Source organism: Primulina huaijiensis, chromosome 18 (assembly GCF_012295235.1).
Source record: "Primulina huaijiensis isolate GDHJ02 chromosome 18, ASM1229523v2, whole genome shotgun sequence".
Classification (NCBI taxonomy): domain Eukaryota; kingdom Viridiplantae; phylum Streptophyta; class Magnoliopsida; order Lamiales; family Gesneriaceae; genus Primulina; species Primulina huaijiensis.
In genome coordinates this window covers 16467528-16488310 of record NC_133323.1, presented here as the reverse complement: position 1 = coordinate 16488310, position 20783 = coordinate 16467528, and the positions used below count along the sequence as shown (strand labels likewise).

At 34.8% G+C, this 20783-nt stretch overlaps 1 protein-coding gene across 1 annotated transcript; it reads left to right on the top strand.

Annotated features, from left to right (window-relative positions):
- The first annotated feature begins 19041 nt into the window (after positions 1–19041).
- On the top strand, positions 19042–20094 carry LOC140963963 (uncharacterized). The gene is made up of 2 exons (XM_073423444.1): positions 19042–19153; positions 19235–20094. The coding sequence occupies exons 1-2, from the start codon at positions 19042–19044 to the stop codon at positions 20092–20094; spliced, it is 972 nt and encodes a 323-aa protein (XP_073279545.1).
- The last annotated feature ends 689 nt before the right edge of the window (positions 20095–20783 follow it).

Genomic DNA, 20783 nt, shown 5'->3' with positions numbered 1-20783 from the left:
AGCTGGCCCAACGGGCCTGACCCAATTTGACAAGTCTAGGGCTAGGTTTTCCTGTAAAATGAACCAAATAAAGAATGTGATGAGATTTATTAACACGCATATTGTCCTTATATAGTGCACCAAAGTGATGTTAATGTGAAGATGTAAAGTCCAAAACCAACTTACGTAAACCACATGCATGTAAATGAATTAAATTACATAATTGTTTTAATAATTTATTTCAAATGCATACTTGATGCATATTATATGATTAAAGATATGAATGATTGAATGATTATATGGCATGATTTCATGAAATTGAAGAATTTTACCCGAATATTCGATTATAGGTTGGGGAAAAGCTAGGGATGTAAATGAACCAAACCGTTCGCGAGCTATTCGAAGCTCGGCTCGATAAAAAGCTCGTTTGAGTTTGTTTGTTAACCATATCAAACCAAGCCCAAGCTCGATTTTGAGCTCGAAAATTTAATCAAACCAAGCTCAAGCCTAAGGATATCCGGCTCCTGAGGTCGCAAACATGTTCGATAATAGGCTCGCGAGCTCGAGCTTGAGCTCGGATCGTTTAGGTGGCTCGTAAGCTCGAGCTCGAGCTCGAGTCGTTTAGGTGGCTCATAAGCTTGAGCTTTGCTCATTTGTTGAGTTGACAAATAAAAATATTGGTACTAATGTCAATGGAAGGAATTGAATATAAGACATGTTTGAAAAAATGATTAATTCACACCATTTAGTCACAATTACATTTTTAATCTTATTTGCATATCATTATACTAAAATGTTCTTTAAATACAATAAATAAAATAAATTAACAGAAATACATCAACTTATTCTTTTTCCCTAAAAATTTACATAACCAAGTCATATACAAGTTGAGTAACTTTACTATTAGTTTGTGAAGGTTAATTAAAAATTTTACTTGCTAAATTGATATGTCATTTGACATTAATCAATAATTTAAGTTAATTATGTCAAATTCATTTTATAATGATGTGATATCTTCGATCTACTATATTTAATGAATATTCTAGATGATTTTGGTGATATCAGTATATAATGAATATTCTAGATGTATGATTTTGGAATGTTCAATAATATACTGATTTATGTTTTTTTAGCTCTTATTTGTGTCGTTTTGGTTATTTATGAATGAATATACATTTTTATGTCTAATTTAAAATTAGTTTATCGATATATTTAATTTTTAACAAGCTCGATTCAAACTCAAACTCGAGCTCAATTCTATGCTTATCGAGCTCGAAAACGAGACGAGCTCAAGCCAGGCTTGTTAAACATGCTAAACAAGCTATTAATGAATCAAGCTCGAGCCTGGCTTGATTAACATGCTAAACGAGCTTTTAACGAGCCGAGCTCGAGCCAGTAATTTCAATACAAACCGAGCTCGAGCCTGATAATAGAAGCTCGAATCGAGCTCGAGCTCAAGCTCGAGCCTCAAACAGTCTTAAACAAACCAAGCTCAAGCCTGATACTGTTTGGTTTGGTTTGGATCGTTTACATCCCTAAAAGCGACCGGGGACGACGAAAATAAAATAAATATTTTTGCAATAAATATTTTCAAAGCTTATTAATATGATTAAAAATGATTAAAATGTTCTAAAAATGATAGAGTTCAAATTATTTTACGAAACGAGCTCGATCTTATCCGGGAAGTCGGTTTTGGGCAAACAAGGGACTTTTAAAATATCAAATGCATTAGTTTTGAAAACTAAATTTTATAAACTTTTATTTTTCAATTAAATAAGTGTTATTGTGCCCAATTTAACTAAATTGAGTAGGCCCAATTGCTCTTATATTTGAAAGCCCAAAACCCAAGCTCATTATCATGCAAATTAAATCTATAAAAATAAAAACCTAGGCCTTTTTAGACACCATTCAGCCAAAATTTACACACACCACACACACAAAAATTATAAATTTTCAAGGAGGAAAAGCTAGGGTTCTTCGTCGCCCGTTCGTCCCTTTTCGTGCCCCTCGCCGACGATCGTATATTCAAGCGTCTTAAAATGCATAGGCACGTCTTCAAAACCCTTTGACGCATCATTCAAATCATAATATGTATGTTTTAATTATTTTTGTAAGAAAAATATTTACGTTCGATGGTTTAACGATACGACGATTATTTTCAAAAGTTTTGACGTTTTTATGCTTGTTTCTTTAATGTTATGATTCCTAAGGACACGTTGCCAATAGAAAGTGTTTAAGGGACAAGAAAAGAGTCGTTAAGAATTGAAACGAAGGCTGGAAGTCGAGGTTGGCTAGGAAGAAAGAACCTAGGGTTTTCCTCATAGGTTTCATGGCTTGAGTTCGGCTAGGTGGAGGAACCCGTGTGCGCTTTGGTCATGGCTTGGGCAAGGGTCGTTCTGGATGTGGTTCACACGTACGGTCGAAGGGGGAAGAGTCCATGCGTGCAAGGACTTTCCCCACGCACGCTAGGTGCGACTGCGGGAGGAAGGGCTCGCGTCTAGGGCAGGGCGGTTCAGGGTTGGTCCAGTATGGTCTAGGGAGGTTGGTCTGTGGTCAGGGCTCGGGCTCGGGCTCGGGCTGGTGCGGCTTGGTCTAAGGCGGCTCGACCAAAGTTAGAGGGAAAGTGCACGGCTCTGGTTCCTTGTGCGCAGGAGCGTCGTGCGTGAGCTGGGGGCTTGGGCGTTGTCCAAGGGGGTTCGGTTGGGTCCCTAAGAGTTCTGGTCAGGTGATGGCTCGAGGTGGCTCGACCATGGTCCAAGAAAATAGAGGGTTGGCTCGGTGGGTTAGCTTATGGTTCAAATTATGGCTAGGAAGAATAAATAGGTCGAACCATGGTTCACGGGGTCGATTCATGGTTCACGAGGGTATTTTAGGTATAAAAAGTCTATGTTTAAAATTTGGAAAGAAAATATTAAAGTCTTAATTAATTCGGGAATTAAACGTTTCGGGAATCAGTAATTAAAGAATTAAATCGAAATCCTCTAATTTATGTCAAATGAAAATATCTAAAATTTAATTTAAGCTTAAATAATTATTTGGGATGGTCTAGAGTCAATAAAAGTAAGAAAAAGTCAAAATCGAGAAGTTTTTGCATCTAGGGGCAAAACTGTCATTTGACACCTAGGTAGTACGATAAAGGTTGACAGCGTCCCGAAGGGTTATAACACATGATAAATGATATAAAATGATGATTTTGATTAAGATATAGAATTTTATGATTTATAGTAAAACTGTGTAATTTTTACTGTTAAAATGCAATTTTTGGAAAATCATGATATTTTACGATTTAAAAAAAGAAAAAATAAAAATATTTTGAAAGATGTGAATTGACTGTGACAAAGAGGATAGAGGATATGTATGAGATCCGTTTTAAGAAGGAACGATGAACTTACAATTTTATGGAAATATCGTGAGAGAAAAGGCCCCAGAGGGAGCCCATTTATGGAACAAGGCCTCAGAAGGAGCCCGACGATCGTATTTTCATATTTTTACGTCGGTGCCTAGTGCCCGTCCGCATGCGCAATAGTGAGTTAAGACTGATCAGTAGACCAGTGGATAAAAGGCTAGTCACTTTCAAGGATCGAACTTCACCTAAAATAATAAATGATGCAAAGCTTTACGATTAAATGATTTTATGATTCATGATTTATTTATGCTTAAAATTATTTTAAATAAAAGTATGGTTTTTATGCATGCGATTGTATATGTATTATTTGTTACTCATGTTTAGGACGTGCTGAGTCATTAGACTCACTAGATTTGAATGTTGCAGCTGATGATATTGAGGGAGGCGCTGATTCTTGAGTGGATCAAGGCAGACAGTACACTCTTAGAGACTTTATTTTCCGCACTAGATGGATAGACAAAGTTTTAAAGAATTTTTGTTAAGGATTTTATTAGAGATTTTATGTTTTATTTTTTATGTTAGTTGATCTTTTTAAAGGTCGATGTATGATTTTTGGTTAATTGACGATTTGGAGATTTTTATGCATTTGAGATTTTCATATGTTAAAGTATTTTGATTTATGGAAATGTTTAAGTTATTTTTAATTGTTGGTTTTCGAATTAATGGAAAAAAAAAATTAGTGGAATTCTAAAGTTAAAAAGTAGAGGGAGACGATTCAGTAGAGCATGGATAATATGCTAATTAGCAAAATTAACAAGGAAAATATTACAATTTTCATAATTCACTATAATAGGGATCGATTCTGTCTTTACTATCCTCATCTTTAACATTTATGCATAAATGCACGCATATTGGTACTTTGATTTATTACAAAAAGATTATAACACCAAAGTTAGTTATGTTAAACTCATCAATTTTAACGCTGCGTTTGTTTCAAATGATAGGATTATTGAATGATTAGTACATAAAATGATAAAAGAGATGATAAATGAGGATTTGTAAAATGTGTTCAAAACAACTGTGTGTTTGGTTTGATTTTTAAGATTATGATTAAGTAATTATTTTAATTTTTATTACCAAAAATACCTTTTGATATATTTGTTTATTTATTAAATCCATGCCTAATTTTGTTACCTCTCTGTACATTTTCTTCGTGCACTATCTTGACAGAAAACCCTAGCAGACAAAAATGTGAAGAGCTCTGTGCATCGATCTACAAATTGTGGTCGAAAATATCCGGATCTTGAGTATTACGGGTGAATCCGACATACAAACGAGTGAAATTGGATTGTGCAGGTTCATATTAAGTCGAAATCGCGAGAATTTGTAAATGAGAACATATTTTGCGGAAGGAAATTTGATCTGCAACCATTTTACTGCACGTGAATGTGAGTAATTTTAACAAAATGTAAGTTTTTCTTCTTTTATGAACATTTCTTCTTTTCTGTGAGATTTTGTAGAAATCTGTTGATAAAAAAATTTTGAAATATACAACCACCGAATTGGGTTGCAAGTTCTATGGGTGTAGGTTGTACATGTTATTCAACTTTTATTTTTCTAGAATTCGGTGGTTAAGGAATTCATTGTCATCTTCTCCCTACAAGATGAAAACTAGTTTAATATTTCTTTGGTTTACTAGAGTTACTGTATATATGAAACAATTATTGGGGTTAAAATTTAATTTAAGCACATATATATTGTTATCTAACTAATTAAAAAAAATCATTCAAGCTTTCGTGGATGTGAAGACACCACCACAATGCTGAGTGCGGCTGCAACGTCCCGAAAATTTGAAGGTCCACGTGAACCACATGCATGCAAGTTATTAAATTTCTTATGTATTTTAATTAAATGGTTTTAATTGCATGAATTAAATATGGTGTGCATGTTTACATATTTAAAATGTACTTTTCTACATTAATGCATAAAATTGTATTTTTAAATGTTATCTATATGCGATCGAGGAATGGAGACCGGGGGCTGAATAAGAGAAAATATTTTTATTAAATAATTGTTTTTAATTATTTAAAATAAGGTTGATGCTTGAATGATTTATTTTGAGTGACTAAATGATTAATTGTGTAATTTTGTTTGATTTCATGATTTAAAGATTTTCAGACGAATATCAATGGTTGGCCGGGGACGGAGGACCGGAGACGATTAAGGTGTTAAAGATTTAAAAGCTAAATTTTTATTTTAGTTAAGAAAATATTTAAATTAAATATTTTAAGAATTATTGTATTTTTAGGGTCAAATTTAAATTAATTAGAAGGAGCAATGAATTTTATGTATTTTACAAGGGGATTTTTGGAAATATGTATTTTTAAACCTTTTTAATTTAGGCATAATGGTTTTATTAATATTAATGAGCCTAATTAAATATTTAAAAAGCTTGGCTTAATTAAGTCCATTAATTAATTGTTTAAGAAACCTTTTTAAATTATTTTTAAAAGAGTCCTATACACACCTAGACACCAAAACGCACACACACCTACACACATCGAAACACACGCACAATTCACGAAAATTGAAAAAGAGAAGAAAGAATCGGCCGAACCTTCAAGGGACTTGCAAGGAGAAAGTTTTTGATTTTTTTTCTCTTTCGTTCTTCGACTTTCTTCCTCGTTCTTCCTTCCAACAATGATCACCCGACTCCCGTGCATCCCAAGGTGGGTTTTTGGTGGGGTTTTGACAAGAGAAAAGGGTAGAAAAAAAATAGAAATCGTCCTCCGTTCTTCGCCGACTTTCACCGCTGCGGTATTCATATTTCGAGCGTTTTAAACTTGAAGGGATGTTTTTCCATATGTTTAAGGGTCCCGAGGTGTATGTTTAAAGGCTTAAAAATATAGGACACCATTATGAATGAAAATTGTATGTTTTAGAGTCCTAGGGTACGGTTGAAGGACTAGGCATGTTTGGGGCTAGTAGGTTCGGTCCAGCAGCATGTCATGGGTTTGTTCTAGGTCCTAGGATGGTTGGGTAGAGGCTGGACATGGTGGTTAATGGCTGGAAGAGTCCTAGACTAGGTAGGAGTCCTATTGTTCATGGGAGAGTCACACACACACGTGCATAGTTTTGGGGCAAGTTTCAGGAGGTTTTTAGGCGGGCCAATGCTGGTTCTATGGGCTGGGCTGGGTCAGTAGGGTCCCTAGGTGGGTTGGCTAGGGCTTGGCTCGAGGTGGCTCGAGTAAATTGAGAGATGGCTCCGGTGGTTCGTCAATGTGTCAAAAACGAGATTTTAATAACAAAAATTGATTCCATGGGTCCACGGGTGTGGCTCATGACTTGGAAGGGTAGAATAAATAATAAAAATGTTATGTTTAAAGTTTAGGATCAAAATAATGAGTTTTGGATTTATCCGGGATTTAATCGCCGCACGAAACGCTAATTAGCGAATTAATTGAAACACTTAGTTTTAAGTGGAATAAAATTATGAAAAATTATATTTAACCTCTAATAATTATTAAAAGTCTAAGTTTTTAATTTTGGAATTTTATATTAATGTTTGGTTTAATTCGAGATTAAAGCGCATTAATACGTCACATTGAAAAGATTTATTTAAAAGTCCTTGATTTAAGCTAAATAAAAATATGAGAAAATTCATGTAAGTTTAAATAATTATTTGGGACATGTTAGAGTCAATGAAATTAAGAGAAAGTCGAATATGCGAAATTTTACGTCTAGGGGTAAAACGATAATTTTACACCTGAAAATTAGTAAACGACATTGAAGTGCCCTGAATGCTGTTTTATATGTTAATATGATTATTTTCAATGATTATGGATGTTTATATGTTAAAATGTCAAATTTAAATGTTTATAGATTTTTATATGTTAATATGTTTATTTTTAATGTTTATGGATTTTTAATATGTTAAAATGTTATTCTAATGTTTATGGTTTAATATGTCAAAATACTATTTTAAATGTTTATGATTTAAATGTTTATGATGTTAAAATGGTTATTTTAAAATGTTTATGGCTTTTTATGATTTTTATATGTTAAAACGTTTATTTTAAATGTTTACGGATTTTTATGATTTAATATTAACATTTAAAAGATATGTTGCATGCTTGGTTTAAAAGAAAAACGTCATATGCATGTTTAATTTTTATTAAATGATGAGAAGATGAAACGTTGAAAGAAGTGAAGTGATTGTGACTAAATATGTTGGAGCTATCGTGAGGGTTATGGTTCCAGTAGGAGCCCGACGATCGTATTTTCATTGATATGAAAACGAATACGAATACGTTAATATGTTGGCCAAGACCCAGTTGACCGGTGGGAGTGTTGCTGGTGTCCTCGCCGCCCAGTACTGTTGTTTTTATAAATGAATCCATCGCCCAATACGAATACGAATACGAGTCACAATTATCGATCTGAATTCAACGAAAAGAATATGAATACGAATATGAATATGTTGATACGAATATGTATATGTTGATACGAATATGAATATGGATATGGATACGAATATGAATATGTTTATGATGATATGAAAATGTTTACGAAAATGTTTACGAAAATGTTTATGAAAAGTTTATGGAAATGTTATTGTTTAAAGTTGATGCATCATTATGAAAATGGTTTATTTAAAGTTTATTCATCATGAAAATGTTTATGTTTAAAGTTTATGCATCTTCATGAAAACGATATTTTAAGTACAAGTATTTTTCACTGTTGCATGTGATCTGTATATGTATTACTTGTAATCAAGATTATGGTGTGTTGAGTCTTTAGACTCACTAGGTGTGATTAATACAAGTGATTATGATAATAATGTTGAGAGAGGTCTTGATGGTTGACTTTGCTGGACTAAAGGTGCACATAACCCGAGGACTTACGCTAGTTTTCCGCACTAGTTTATGATTATGATTTATGTTAAAAATAATGTTACGACAATATATTTATGTTTATGAGTGGTTTTCGAGAGGTTATAGTATGGGTTATACTTTTCAAATAATGTTTTTAAGGGTTGGTAAAATGTGGGATGATTTGATGCTCTAAACTATTTTCTTTGGATTTTTAAATGGTAGTTGGTAGTTTTATTTTGAAAATTGTGTCAAGGTATTTTAAAGTATATATATGTATATTTTGAATTATGGAGATTAAGGAAAAAATTTTTTTAGCACGTTTTAAGAAAACGAATAGCAGACGTTTCAGCGGCAATGGGTTTATGCTATTACGTCAAGCTGGTCAACATTCAACCCTACCCAGGCACTATTACTTTATATGTTCAGTATGTTTGTCTTCATACCTACATTAATGAATGTAAATTCAGTTGTAACCCCATATTTACAGGATGCAATGAAGCAATGGTAAGACGACAATAAGAACTCCATGATCACATTTGCTGATGTTTAGAATTTATTTTGACATTCATCATATACCGATTTGAACTGAAACGTCCTCTACTCGTTTTTCTTAAAAATTATTAGAAATTTTTTTCTTTCTAACTCATTCCGCCGAAACACTAAACATTTAAATTATAAATATTTTACACCATTTAAAAATAACCAAACAACCTAATATTTAAAAATCCAAAAGAAAGTAATTCAAAGCATAAGATCGTAAATGTCAACCAACCTAAACTAACATTGTTTCAAAAATAAACTTAACTCTAACATCCTCTCAAAAGCATCATAAGTCATAAAAATCTTTAAGTAATTATAAACGTAATTTTATTTGCGGAAAACTAGCGACGGTCCTCGGGTCGTGTGCACCTTCAGTTTAGCTAGTTCAACCATCGAGTCCTCCATCAATATCAACATCATGCTCACCTGCATCGATCACACCTAGTGAGTTTATTGACTCAGCATACTGTAATCATGATAACAAGTAATACATTTACATTCACAAGAAACACTGAAAATCTTTTAATAAAATAGCTTTTCATGAACATAAATTTTAACATTTTCCTTTCAAAATATCATATCATATTTCGTTTCATCATATACGTATACATTTATCTTTTTTATTGAAATTAGATCCTCAATTGTTACTTTCGTATTAGCTGTAAGTCGATAGATCCATCTTCGTATTACCATGGTACCGGGCGGCGGAGACATCAGCGACACTCTCACCCGTCAACTGAGCCTTGGCCTTACGTATCATCGTATCATCATATAATCGTATCATCGTATTAGTCACAATCAATTCAACCCCTTCAACCTTTCAAATTTCCATCACTTATAGAAAATTCATGCACATATAAATCATTTTTCTTTTAAACCAAGCTTGCAACATGTCTTTTAGCATTAAAGTTTCATCATAAAATTCCATAAAAAAATTGAAATAAACATTTTAACATTAATTATATCATTCAGGGCACTGCAGAACGTCTAATACTTTGCCGTGTAAAATGACCGTTTTGCCCCTGAAACCCTAACTTTCATAATTTATTTTTAGACATTAAAACGACGACCCAAATCATTACAAATTTAACATATCACCTTAAAATACACCCATAAATATATTTTAGACGCAAACTTAAGCTTTTCGATTAATTTCCCAATTCGTTTTCACAACTTAGATGTACAACCCGATTTTGACTCGTATGGATTCAAAACTTAACCAAACTTGAACCAAATGTTATTAACACCTAACTAAACAATATACAACCCAATTCAAGCCAATTAAACAATTGGAAAAATCATAAACTAGCTACTGAATTTTCCTTGCCCTAACTTGAAAAGCCTAGCCACCTACCCATGCAACCATAGGCTCTAACCCTTATCCACCATGACCTGCCCCTAGTTGAACACCCTAGGACCCTACTGGACTGAGATTGAGAAGCCTAAAAACCATAGCCCCTCAAACCTGTCCCAAGGCATGCGCGGCTCCCCCTTGCCTCACGCGATCACCTAGCCCTTCGAACCTAGCATCATACAGCCCACCTTGAACCATCCTACAACCCTTTTAGGTCTCCTGAACACACCCTAACAGCAGCTAGAAGCCGTGGCCATCAAGGACTTCTAGCCGAAGAACCTTAGCTGTTAAGGACTCTATTTTCGTTCAAGCCTTCGTCCCTTCTGGTGCAGACCTTATCCCACCTTGTATAAGCCCTTGAACCCTCTACAATTCATCCTTTTTGGTGTCCCTACCATGGAAGCCCCTCCAAGTATCCTTAGCATGAGTTTGGAATCATAAAAAAAAGATATTTTTGGCATGGCATGACAATAAAACAAAAATAATAACAAGGAAAAATATTTTTCATGCAAATATACATCAAACACATAATATGGTTTGGTAGATGAGAAAAAGGAGATTAAGGCGTGCTTTTTCGTACTTTACGCAAGAAAAAACGTCTTGCGATGCGAGGGCGTCGACGGAGAGGGTCTTGCTGAATTTTTCCTTAAAAAATCGTGAGTTCCTCCTTCAAAGTTTTCGTGTGGTGTGTGCAATTGCTGGAGAAGGAGTCCTAGAATTATTTAGGTGAAGGGGGCGTGTGGTTATGGGGTTTGGGAAGGGTTTTAGGGTCTTTTATTTTAATTAAAACACATGGTATGAGCTTAGGCCCATTAACCAAGTATAATAGGCCCATTAAGACCATTAGTTAATATTTAAATTATTTTGTTTAGAAAATTTTGTGAAAATAATAGTCGAGTACTCAAAAAGTCCCTAGTTTCATTGAAAATTGAATACCGGTTTAAATTACGACTCGGCGTATAAAAAAAAACTCATTTTTGAAAATTCCATTTAAAATACACTACACATTAAACAATTAAAAATAATTATTTAATAAAAATATTTTCCCTTATATGGTCCCCGGTCTCCGTTCTTCGATCGCGTCTCGAATAACCTTTAAAACTCAGTTTTATGCATTCATGTAGAAAGGTACTTTTTAACATGCAAAAATGCACACCATATTAAATTTATACAACTAAAACCATTTAAATAGGCATTTTCTAGTTTTCCTAAATTTGCATGTAGTTAGGTTACGTTATCGTATTTTTGAACCTTACAATTCCTCCCCCCCTTAAATGAAATTTCGTCCTCGAAATTAAAATTTACCGAATAACTCCGGGTAGCGACTTCTCATGTCCCTCTCAGTTTCCCAAGTTGCTTCTTCCTCCGAGTGATTTAGTCACTTAACTTTGACCATTTGAATAACTTTGTTTCAAAGTTTTCTTTCTTGCCTATACAGAATTTGTATATGTCTTTCCTTGTATGACATGTTTGGAGTCAACTGCAGAGGCTTATAATTTAGTATGTGTGAAGGGTTCGACATGTATTTTCGCAGCATCGAGATGTGGATCAAGTCCGGACCAAATTCCCCTCTTTCACCAACTCCATCCTAATGAATGGATGATTTACACTTCCTTCCATAAAGTGCCTCGTAAGGAGTCATTCCTATAGATGATTGGTAGCTATTGTTATAGGTGAACTCCACTAGAGGTAACTTCGGTTCTCAACTTCCTTGGAATTCGATCACACAAGCTGGAAGTAGATCCCCCAAAATTTGAATCACCCTTTCAGGCTAACCATCGGTTTGAAGATGAAATGTTGTACTGAATAACCAATTTGTCCCCATCGCTACATGCAGAATCTGTAAGGTCCAAATTATGATGATGTAATCCAATTGCATGCAAATTTAGGGAAAATAGAAATGACTAATTAAATGATTTTAGTTGCATGAATTAAATATGATATGCATGATTATATTTTTAAACTGTACCTTTCTACATGAATGTATAACTGTGTTTTAAAAGGTTATTCGAGATGCGATCGAGGAACAGAGACCGGAGACCATATGAAGAAAATATTTTATTAAATAATTATTTTTAATTGTTTAATGTGTGGTGTATTTCAAAGGGAATTTTCAAAAATGAGGTGTTTTTACACGCCAAGTTGTATTTTTAAACGATATTTGATTTTGAACGAAAATATGAACTTTTCGAGAACTCGACTAATATTTTCACAAACTTTCCTTAACAAAATATTTTAATTATTATCTAATGGACCTATTATACTAGATTAATGGGCCTAATCTTGCACCATGTATTTTTGTATCAAAATTAAACTAATAAACCCTACCCGTAAACCCCAAACTCATGCCCCCACCATAGGAAAAGCAAAAGGTGTAACGTCCCGAAAATTTGAAGGTCCACGTAAACCACATGCATGCAAGTTATTAATTTTTTTTGTATTTTATTAAATTGTTTTAATGCATTAAAATCATGTTTATTGCATGGATATGTGTTTTAATTATTGGTTAAATTATTTATTTAATTTTTTAAAAAACGATTTTTAACGATGCATGATTTATTATTTGCATTATTTTAAATATTACATGTTTATTTGATGCACATTAAAAGATTTTCTTGAGGTTTTTTATGTTTCAGGTGAATATTCAATACGGGATCGGGAAAAGAGACCGGTGACGATTTAAGCGAATTATGAATAATGTGATATTTTATTTCAAGTCAAGAAAAATTCTATTTTTAATTGATTTAAGAAATTTTAGCATTTTAAATCCTAATTTAATTTATTAGGTGATTTTGAGATTTTAAGCTTTTCAAATACGAATTTGGAAATTTGGAGATTTTAATCTTGAAACTTGGTACTCAATTATTTTATTTAATCTTTGAGTAGTATTGAATAATTAGAGTAATATTATTTTTATTACTAATTATTTAATCTAGCACTTTTAGCCCTAATAAGTTAATTAATTAATTAATTGAGCAATTTTATCGATCTTGTCATAATATATGTTTTGATGTTTATTGTGTGTAAAAATCCATGTATGTTATGCGAAAGTTAGAGCAAAAATGTTTAAAACGATTTTGGATCAAAATTTTATATCTTAAAATCGAGTCTGCTGTCATTTTGAGTACTGTGAATTTTCGGTCGACTTTATGGAAAAAATTTAAACATATAAAATGTTGTAATTTTTGATATCTTCGATTTGATAGTAAATTCGTAATTTTTGGACAAGAAAAGAGTGAGTTATGATCATTTTTGTGGGACTGCTCAAGCTGTGAAATTTCTGTGTCACAAAACCCGTTACCCTCTGTTATTTTGAATTCTGCAACTTATAAGCTCGTTTTCTGGAAATGTTTTCAGCATATGATTTGTATTACTCTGTGTTATCTTAGATTTGATAGCAAATTTGTAATTTTATGATAAGAAACGAAAGAGATATGATTTTTATCGTAAAATCTCACAAGCTGTGAAATTTATGTGTCATAAAACCCATCACCCTCTGTTATTTTGCATTCTGCGACTTATAGTTGGTTTTCAATAAATGTTTTCAACATATAATTTGTAGTACTCTGTGTTATCTTCGATTCGATATCAAATTTGTAATTTTTTGATAAGAAATGAGAGAGATATGATTTTTATCGTAAAACCGCTCAGGCTGTGAAAATTTGTGCATGTTCTTCACGTTTTCTCAAGTTTTGGTTGCAGGCTTCATTGGGATCTCCTGAATCTTTGCTTCTGTGGTTAGGGCAGCATGTCTAGAGCGTTCCAACCAAGCCCTTGACATTTTTAAGTTTGTTCGACGTGCAAAAAAAAATATTTATGTTTTTGAGTTATACGAAATGTCTTGTGACCAAATATGAACGTGTTTGGAAGTCGGTGAACGTGTCCGAGGACCTCTCCACCCCGGTAAATTATGACTAGGTTTAGATCAGGATTGGAAAGCAGTAAAGCATGACCAGGAACCTATCCACCCGGCAAAGCATGACCGAGGATCTCATGTATGTGGTAGTGGACATCCCTGCCAGCCCAGTACTGTGGTTTAGTCTGATCAGACGCATTATGTATGGGTCACTTGCTTTGGAACATATCTCGACGCAAAATGATGTTATGCATGTTCAAGTATGTATGATGCAAGTATGTTTATGAAAATTTTTATGAAATGATGGCACGTCTATGTTTATGTAAGTACGTTCAAGTTTAAATATGTATGGTCTATTTTAAAATGCATGTGGTTTTATTACGTATTCCTTGTTATTCTCAGTTTATAAATGTTGAGTCTTTAGACTCACTAGATTTGATCCATGCAGGTGAGGACGAGTATGAGGAGACGAGGGGTGGGGACCAATGAGTCGGCTCAGACTGCGCGGAGGCAAAACCTGAGGACAGCCTACGTTTTTTTAAGATTTTTATGCATGTTTCAAATACTCTGTTTTTTATGAGATTGCTTACGATGTTTAAATGATGACTTTTTGCAAATTTTGTTTGTAATTGTTTTTACTTCAAATATTTTTAGACGAGCAGATTGTTTTTATCGCAAATTTGAAAGTTTATTATTCATTTAAGAAAATTTTTATTTTTCCGCAAATTTCAATTAGTTAAAAATACGGTACGTTACACAATGACTCTTCCACCAGCACAAACTAACACACACCAGCATGTTTTAAAGGGAAAACTCACGAAAATAGTGCAGAATTTCAGCAAGGATTCTTCCCCCGCCTCTCCGCCAATGTTCCTCGCATCGTCAATCGTTTTTCGTGCATGAAATAAACAAAAGCACACCTTAATATCTTTTTTCTCATTTCTCACACCATATTATATGTTTGATACATGATTGCATGAAAAACATGATACACTTTATATATTTTCGTTTTTGTGGCTATACATACACAAAACTAGTGTTTTCATCTTTTAAAACTCTTGTCTATGATGGATAAAAGGGCTGCCATGGTAGGGTTATGGGAAGGGATGTTTTCAACATGTTTAAGGACACTTAGGTGCTTGTTTAAAGGCTAGACAAAGAAGGTGACAAAGATGGACGAAAATTGAGGCTAAGGAAGGCTAGGGTTTTCGAATTGGGTTCCTAGAAGGACATGGCTCTTAGCTGCTGTTAGGACACTTCCAGAGGTCCTAAGGGGGCTGGTTCAGGGTCCTAGATGGCTTGGAGGAAGACAGATGAGCGTAAGGCTTGGGAAGGGTTCATAGGGGCCGTTCTCGTGCAAGGGCTGTAGAGGCTATTCAAGTAGTTTTTCTAGGGTTTGATAATGGTCTTAGGAAGGTCAAATAAGGTTTGAACATAGTGGTTAAGGACTGGAGCCGAGGCAAGCTAGAGTTCGAACCAACTAGAGCTAGAGTTCTTTTGTGCAGAAAATTTCAAAAGCTTCCTAGGCCATTATATGGGTTTTTGGATTGGTTTGGGATGAAAAAGGGTTAGTTAGGTGTTAATAAGTCATGGTTCATGTTTGGTAAAGTTTGATTAAGTTTCGAGTCCATTCTGATTAAAACCGAGAGGTACATCTATGTTTTAAAAACAAATTGGGAAATTAGTCGAGAGGCTTAATTTTACGTCTAAGAAATATTTATGTGTGTATTTTAAGGTGTTATGTTAAGTTTTGAATGATTTGAGTCGTCGTTTAAAAGTCTAAGGATAAATTGGGAAAGTTAGGGTTTCAGGGGCAAAACGATCATTTTACATGTGAAAAATGTTAGTCGTCCTAGCAGTGCCGTGAATGCTGTAATAAATATTAAAATGTTTATTTCAAATGTTTATGGAATTTTATGATGAAACGTTAATGCTAAAAGACATGTTGCATGCTTGGTTTAAAAGAAAAATGATTTATATGTGCACGAATTTTTATAAGTGATGGAAATATGAAAAGTTGAAGGAGGTGAATTGATTGTGACTAATACGATGACACAATGAATTGTATGGCCAATGCTCAGTTGACGGATTAGAGTGTCGCTGATGTCCCCTCCGTCCGGTATCTTGGTAATACGTAGATGGATCCATCGACCTACAGCTAATACGAAAGTCATAATTGAGGATCTGAATTCAATAAATAGGAAAATGTACATGTATATGATGAAAGGAAATATGATATGATATGTTAAAAGGAAAATGTTATAGTTTATGTTCATGAAAAGCTATTTTATTAAAGTATTTTCACTGTTGCTTAAAAATGTACATGTATTGCTATCATGTTTAAGGTTTGCTGAGTAAATAGACTCACTAGATGTGCTCGATGTAGGTGACCATGATATTGATGTTAATGGAGGTCTTGATGGTTGAGAATATCGATTCTCCTTGTAATTGATCAAATAAGTCTTCAATTCTAGGCAATGGATACTCATTCTTGATGGTGACTCTATTCAGCTCTCGATAGTCAATGCAAAGTCGAATACTTCCATCCTTTTTCTTCACAAATAATACCGGTACGCCCCACGGAGAACAACTAGGGCGAATAAAATCCTTGTCCAGCAATTCTTGAATTTGATCTTTTAACTCTTTCATCTCGACGGGTGCTAGATGATAAGGCGCTTTAGAAATTGGTACAGTGTCCAGGATCAACTCAATAGAGAATTCCACCTCACGACGGTGGAATACCAGAAACGTGCTCAGGAAAAACACTAGGATAGTCTCTGACAACCTCAACATCCTCTAGCTTCTGACTGACATGAATGCCATAAAGGGTTTTAATTGCACGAATTAAATATAGGGTGCATGCTTACATGTTTAAAATGCACTTTTCTACATGAATGCGTAAAAATGTGTTTTAAAGTTAATTCGAGACGCGATCTAGAAACGGGGACCGGGGACCGTATGAGGGAAAATATTTTTTATTAAATAATTATTTTAAATTGTTTAATTTATGGTGCATGTTGTGTGGTATTTTCGAAAATGGGGTGTTTTGAGGTGATTTTATACGCCGAGACGTATTTTAAACGATATTCGATTTTCGACAAAAATATGAACTTTTTGAGAACTCGGCTAATATTTTCACAACTTTTTCTAAACAAAATATTTTATATATTAACTATTGGGTCTAATGGGCCTAAGCCTACACCATGACTTTTAATTAAAATAAAGGGCCCAAACCCTACCCCATAACCCTCATAACACACGCCCCACCCCATCTTAAATTTACTACGATTCTCCCGTTTCCCAAGACACACACACACACACACACACACGAGATTTTGGGATGGGAACTCACGCAACTTGACCTGAAAACGCAACAAGGGTCATCTTTGTCGACGTTCTTCGCATCGTCAAACGTTTTCGAGTGTAATATACGCAAAGTCATGCCTTGATTTTCTTTTTATCATCTATCACTCCGTAATATATGTTTTTATGCATGTTTGCATGAAAATCATGTTGGTTTTGTAATTATTTTCGTTTTTATGCTATGCTATGCTATGTCAAAAACTCATAATTTCATGATCCAAAATTCTTGTTAATGATGCATGAAGGGGCTGCCATCATAGGTCTATGGGAAGAGATGAGTTTAATAGGGTTTAAGGGCCTAAACAAGCTGACATGAGAGCTGGACGTGAAGGAGAAAGAGGTTGCTCAAAAAAAAAACTCTCGTGGGGCAAGGACTCTTTGAGGGCAACGATTACTATCTGTGGTTAGGATGTGTCTAGGAGACCAAAAGGGGCTAGAGGATGGTCCTTGATGGGCCGAGCAAGGGCTGGACACAAGCTATGAGAGGGTTGCACGTTTTAGGAGGTTGAGGGGAAGCTAGGGTTCGTTTTGCTTCCTAGGTGCCGGCGGCTGTTAGCTTTTGTTAGGCCTCGTCCAGGGGCCTCAATAGGGCTGAGCCATGATCCTAGGTAGGTTGCACGATGCTGGGTGTGAAGGCTAGAGTGATCGCACGAGTAAGGATCCGTGCGCATGCTGTAGTTGACGAGTTGTGGGGCTGAGGCTTTTAGGTCCTTTAGGTTCGGTCCAGTAGCTTATCTAGGGTACGGTCATGGTCCTAGGGTCGATGGTTAGGGGCTGGTCATGAAGGTTGGGGCTTAAGAGCGAAGGGATGCATGACTTGATCCAACTAGGGTTTTCGAAAATAGGATTGAAGTTTAGTAGCTGTTCTAGGCTGGTTCATGGGTCTTGATTGGCTTGGTTTGGATTGAATATGGTTTATTTTGGTGTTATTAAGCTTTGGTTCAAGTTTGGTTAAGTTTTGAGTAAATACGAGTCAAAACTGAGATGTACATCTAAGTTTAAAAAACGAATCGAGGAAATTATTGGAAAACTAAACTTTAAGCCTAGGGAATGTTTAAGGATGTTTTTTAAGGCAATAGGTTAAGTTTGGAATGATTTGGGGACGTCGTTTTGAGGTCTAGGGATAAATATGGAAAGTTATGCTTGTAGGGGTAAGATTTTATGACTTATGATGATTTTGAGAATTTTTTGAGAGGATGTTAGAGTTAAGTTATGTTTGAAAATGTTAAATTTAGGTATGATTGACGATTACGATTTTACGCTTTGAGTTACTTTCTTTTGGATTTTTCAAATAATAGTTTGTAGATATATTTTAAATTGTGCAAAACTATTTTAAAAATATGTTTATATATAAGTATGGATTCGGCCGAATAAATAAACATAGGAAGGAAAAAAAATTTCAAGTATATATTAAAGAAAAACGAGTAGAAGACGTTTCAGTTGGTATCAGAGAAATGTTCCTTCAAAGGGTTGTGCCACCGCTAGTTCTGGAAAGCTCAGTCGTCAAGCCTCAAGTCTGTAAGTTTAATTGCTTTACATTATTTTTATGATAATACCTACATGTTTACATGTTTTATACGTTTACGTTACATGTTTAAAATTTTTGTGAGGTTAAATGTTATATATGCTTAAAGTTGCTCAAAAAAAGATTAGTATATATTGCATGATTAGAAACTTAGATTTAAATGCATATTGGTTACGTTTAGAATTTGGAAAATGTTCCGATATAATGGCTCCTAGACGCGCAGCTAGTATTGACAGGCAAGTTGAGAATACTGAGGATCGTCAAGGGAATGTACCCCCACCTCCTAATGGGGATGCTGCTTTTCGTGCACTGGAAGGCATAGCTCGCTTCTTTGAGCAGCAATTTTAGCAGCCTCCGAGGCCATAGCTTGACGTTTATGATAAGTTCCGGATGCTAGGTTCGAAGAAATTTTCTGGCACCACCGACCCATTTTCTGCCGAAGGTTGGATTCGATCACTTGAGGTGCACTTTCGATATCTGAATATGGGAGACGCGAACCGTGTTAGATGTGCCATGTATATGCTTAAAGATGATGCTTTCCTTTGGTGGGAAGGGGCGGAACATGGGATTGATTTGGCTACACTTACTTGGGTTCGATTCAAGGAAATATTTTATGAGAAATACTTCACTCCCGAAGTCCGAGGACGCTTGAAGAGAGAATTCATGAGTCTCAGCAAGGGGGACACGATTGTGGCCGAGTTTGTGAGGAAGTTTGATAGGAGTTGTCACTTTGTGCCCCTCATTTCTAGAGATGATGAGGAGAAATTAAGGCACTTCATGGATGACCTTCGACCTACCATACGCCGTGATATGAAGATGATGCGACCGGCGGACTATGAAGCTACCACTACCTGTGCATTCCAAGCTGAGCAAGCCTTGAAAGGTATTGATGACAAGATGAAGCGTAAGAGGCAGCAACACCAACAGAGCTCTCAGCCAAATAAGAAGTCATTTATGGGACCTCCTAGAGCTCAAGGGCAGCAAAAGCCCCAAGTGCAAGTGAAAAAGCCGAGACAACCAAAGCCACTACAATTTGGAGCACCAAAACCTGTAGAGAGGCCACTGTGCAAAGAGTGTAATCGCTTACATTTTGGCAAGTGCATGTGGGAAACATATAGATGCTTCATATGCAAGGAGGAAGGACATAAAGCTGGTGATTGCTCCAAGAAGAAAGAACCAACCATGGGTAGAGCTTATGTTATGCATGCTGAGAAGGAGCCAGACACGACACTAATAACTTGTAACCTAGTTATTTAATGTTTTTATATTGTTTTTATTGCATGAAAAGTTAAATTAGTTATGCGAATTGATTTGGGATCCAGGAAAATCTAGTGGAAATTAGGTTGCATGCTCTATCATAGTTGGAATTAAGAGATGACAATAGAAACCATAGAAATTGAATATGGATTATGAGCCTTAATTATGCAAAAGGGGTAATTAAATCCAAATAAGAGTTTTAAGGCTTAAAATTGAGAAAAATCAAAATTTGGGCATGAATGGATATTTTCGAAAATTATGAGGACCAAATTGAAAAATTCAAAAATTCTAGGGGCTAAATTGCACTTGGCCGAGAGTTTAAGGACCCATCCAAAATTTTGAAGAATCTAAGGACCGAAATCGAGAGGAACCGAAAAATCAAGGGCAAAAATGGAAATTTCAAAACTTAGGGACTAATCTGTAAATCTCCCAAAATCAAGGGCTATTTCGTAAATTCTGAAATTTCAAAGGATCAAAACAAGAATTTAGGGCCTAAATTGATGGAAATTTAAATTTTTTGGGTTAATATGCAAATTTTCAAAAAATATTAGGGCCAAAAAGGGGATAAAATCTAAAACTTCACGGGTGAAAATACGTATTTTCAAAAATTCTTAGGGTAAAAATCGAAATTTTTCCAAAATTTTGGGTAATCAATGATAGAAACTCCTTAAGTTTCAACCCGATTGGAT

What these genes read in the sequence shown, in the direction of transcription:
- LOC140963963 (XM_073423444.1), top strand. Translation starts at nt 19,042, where the DNA reads ATGGCTCCTAGACGCGCAGCTAGTATTGACAGGCAAGTTGAGAATACT. An exon ending in TGCTTTTCGTGCACTGGAAG is followed by an intron (nt 19,154 to 19,234) that starts GCATAGCTCGCT and finishes TCCGGATGCTAG; the next exon opens with GTTCGAAGAAATTTTCTGGC.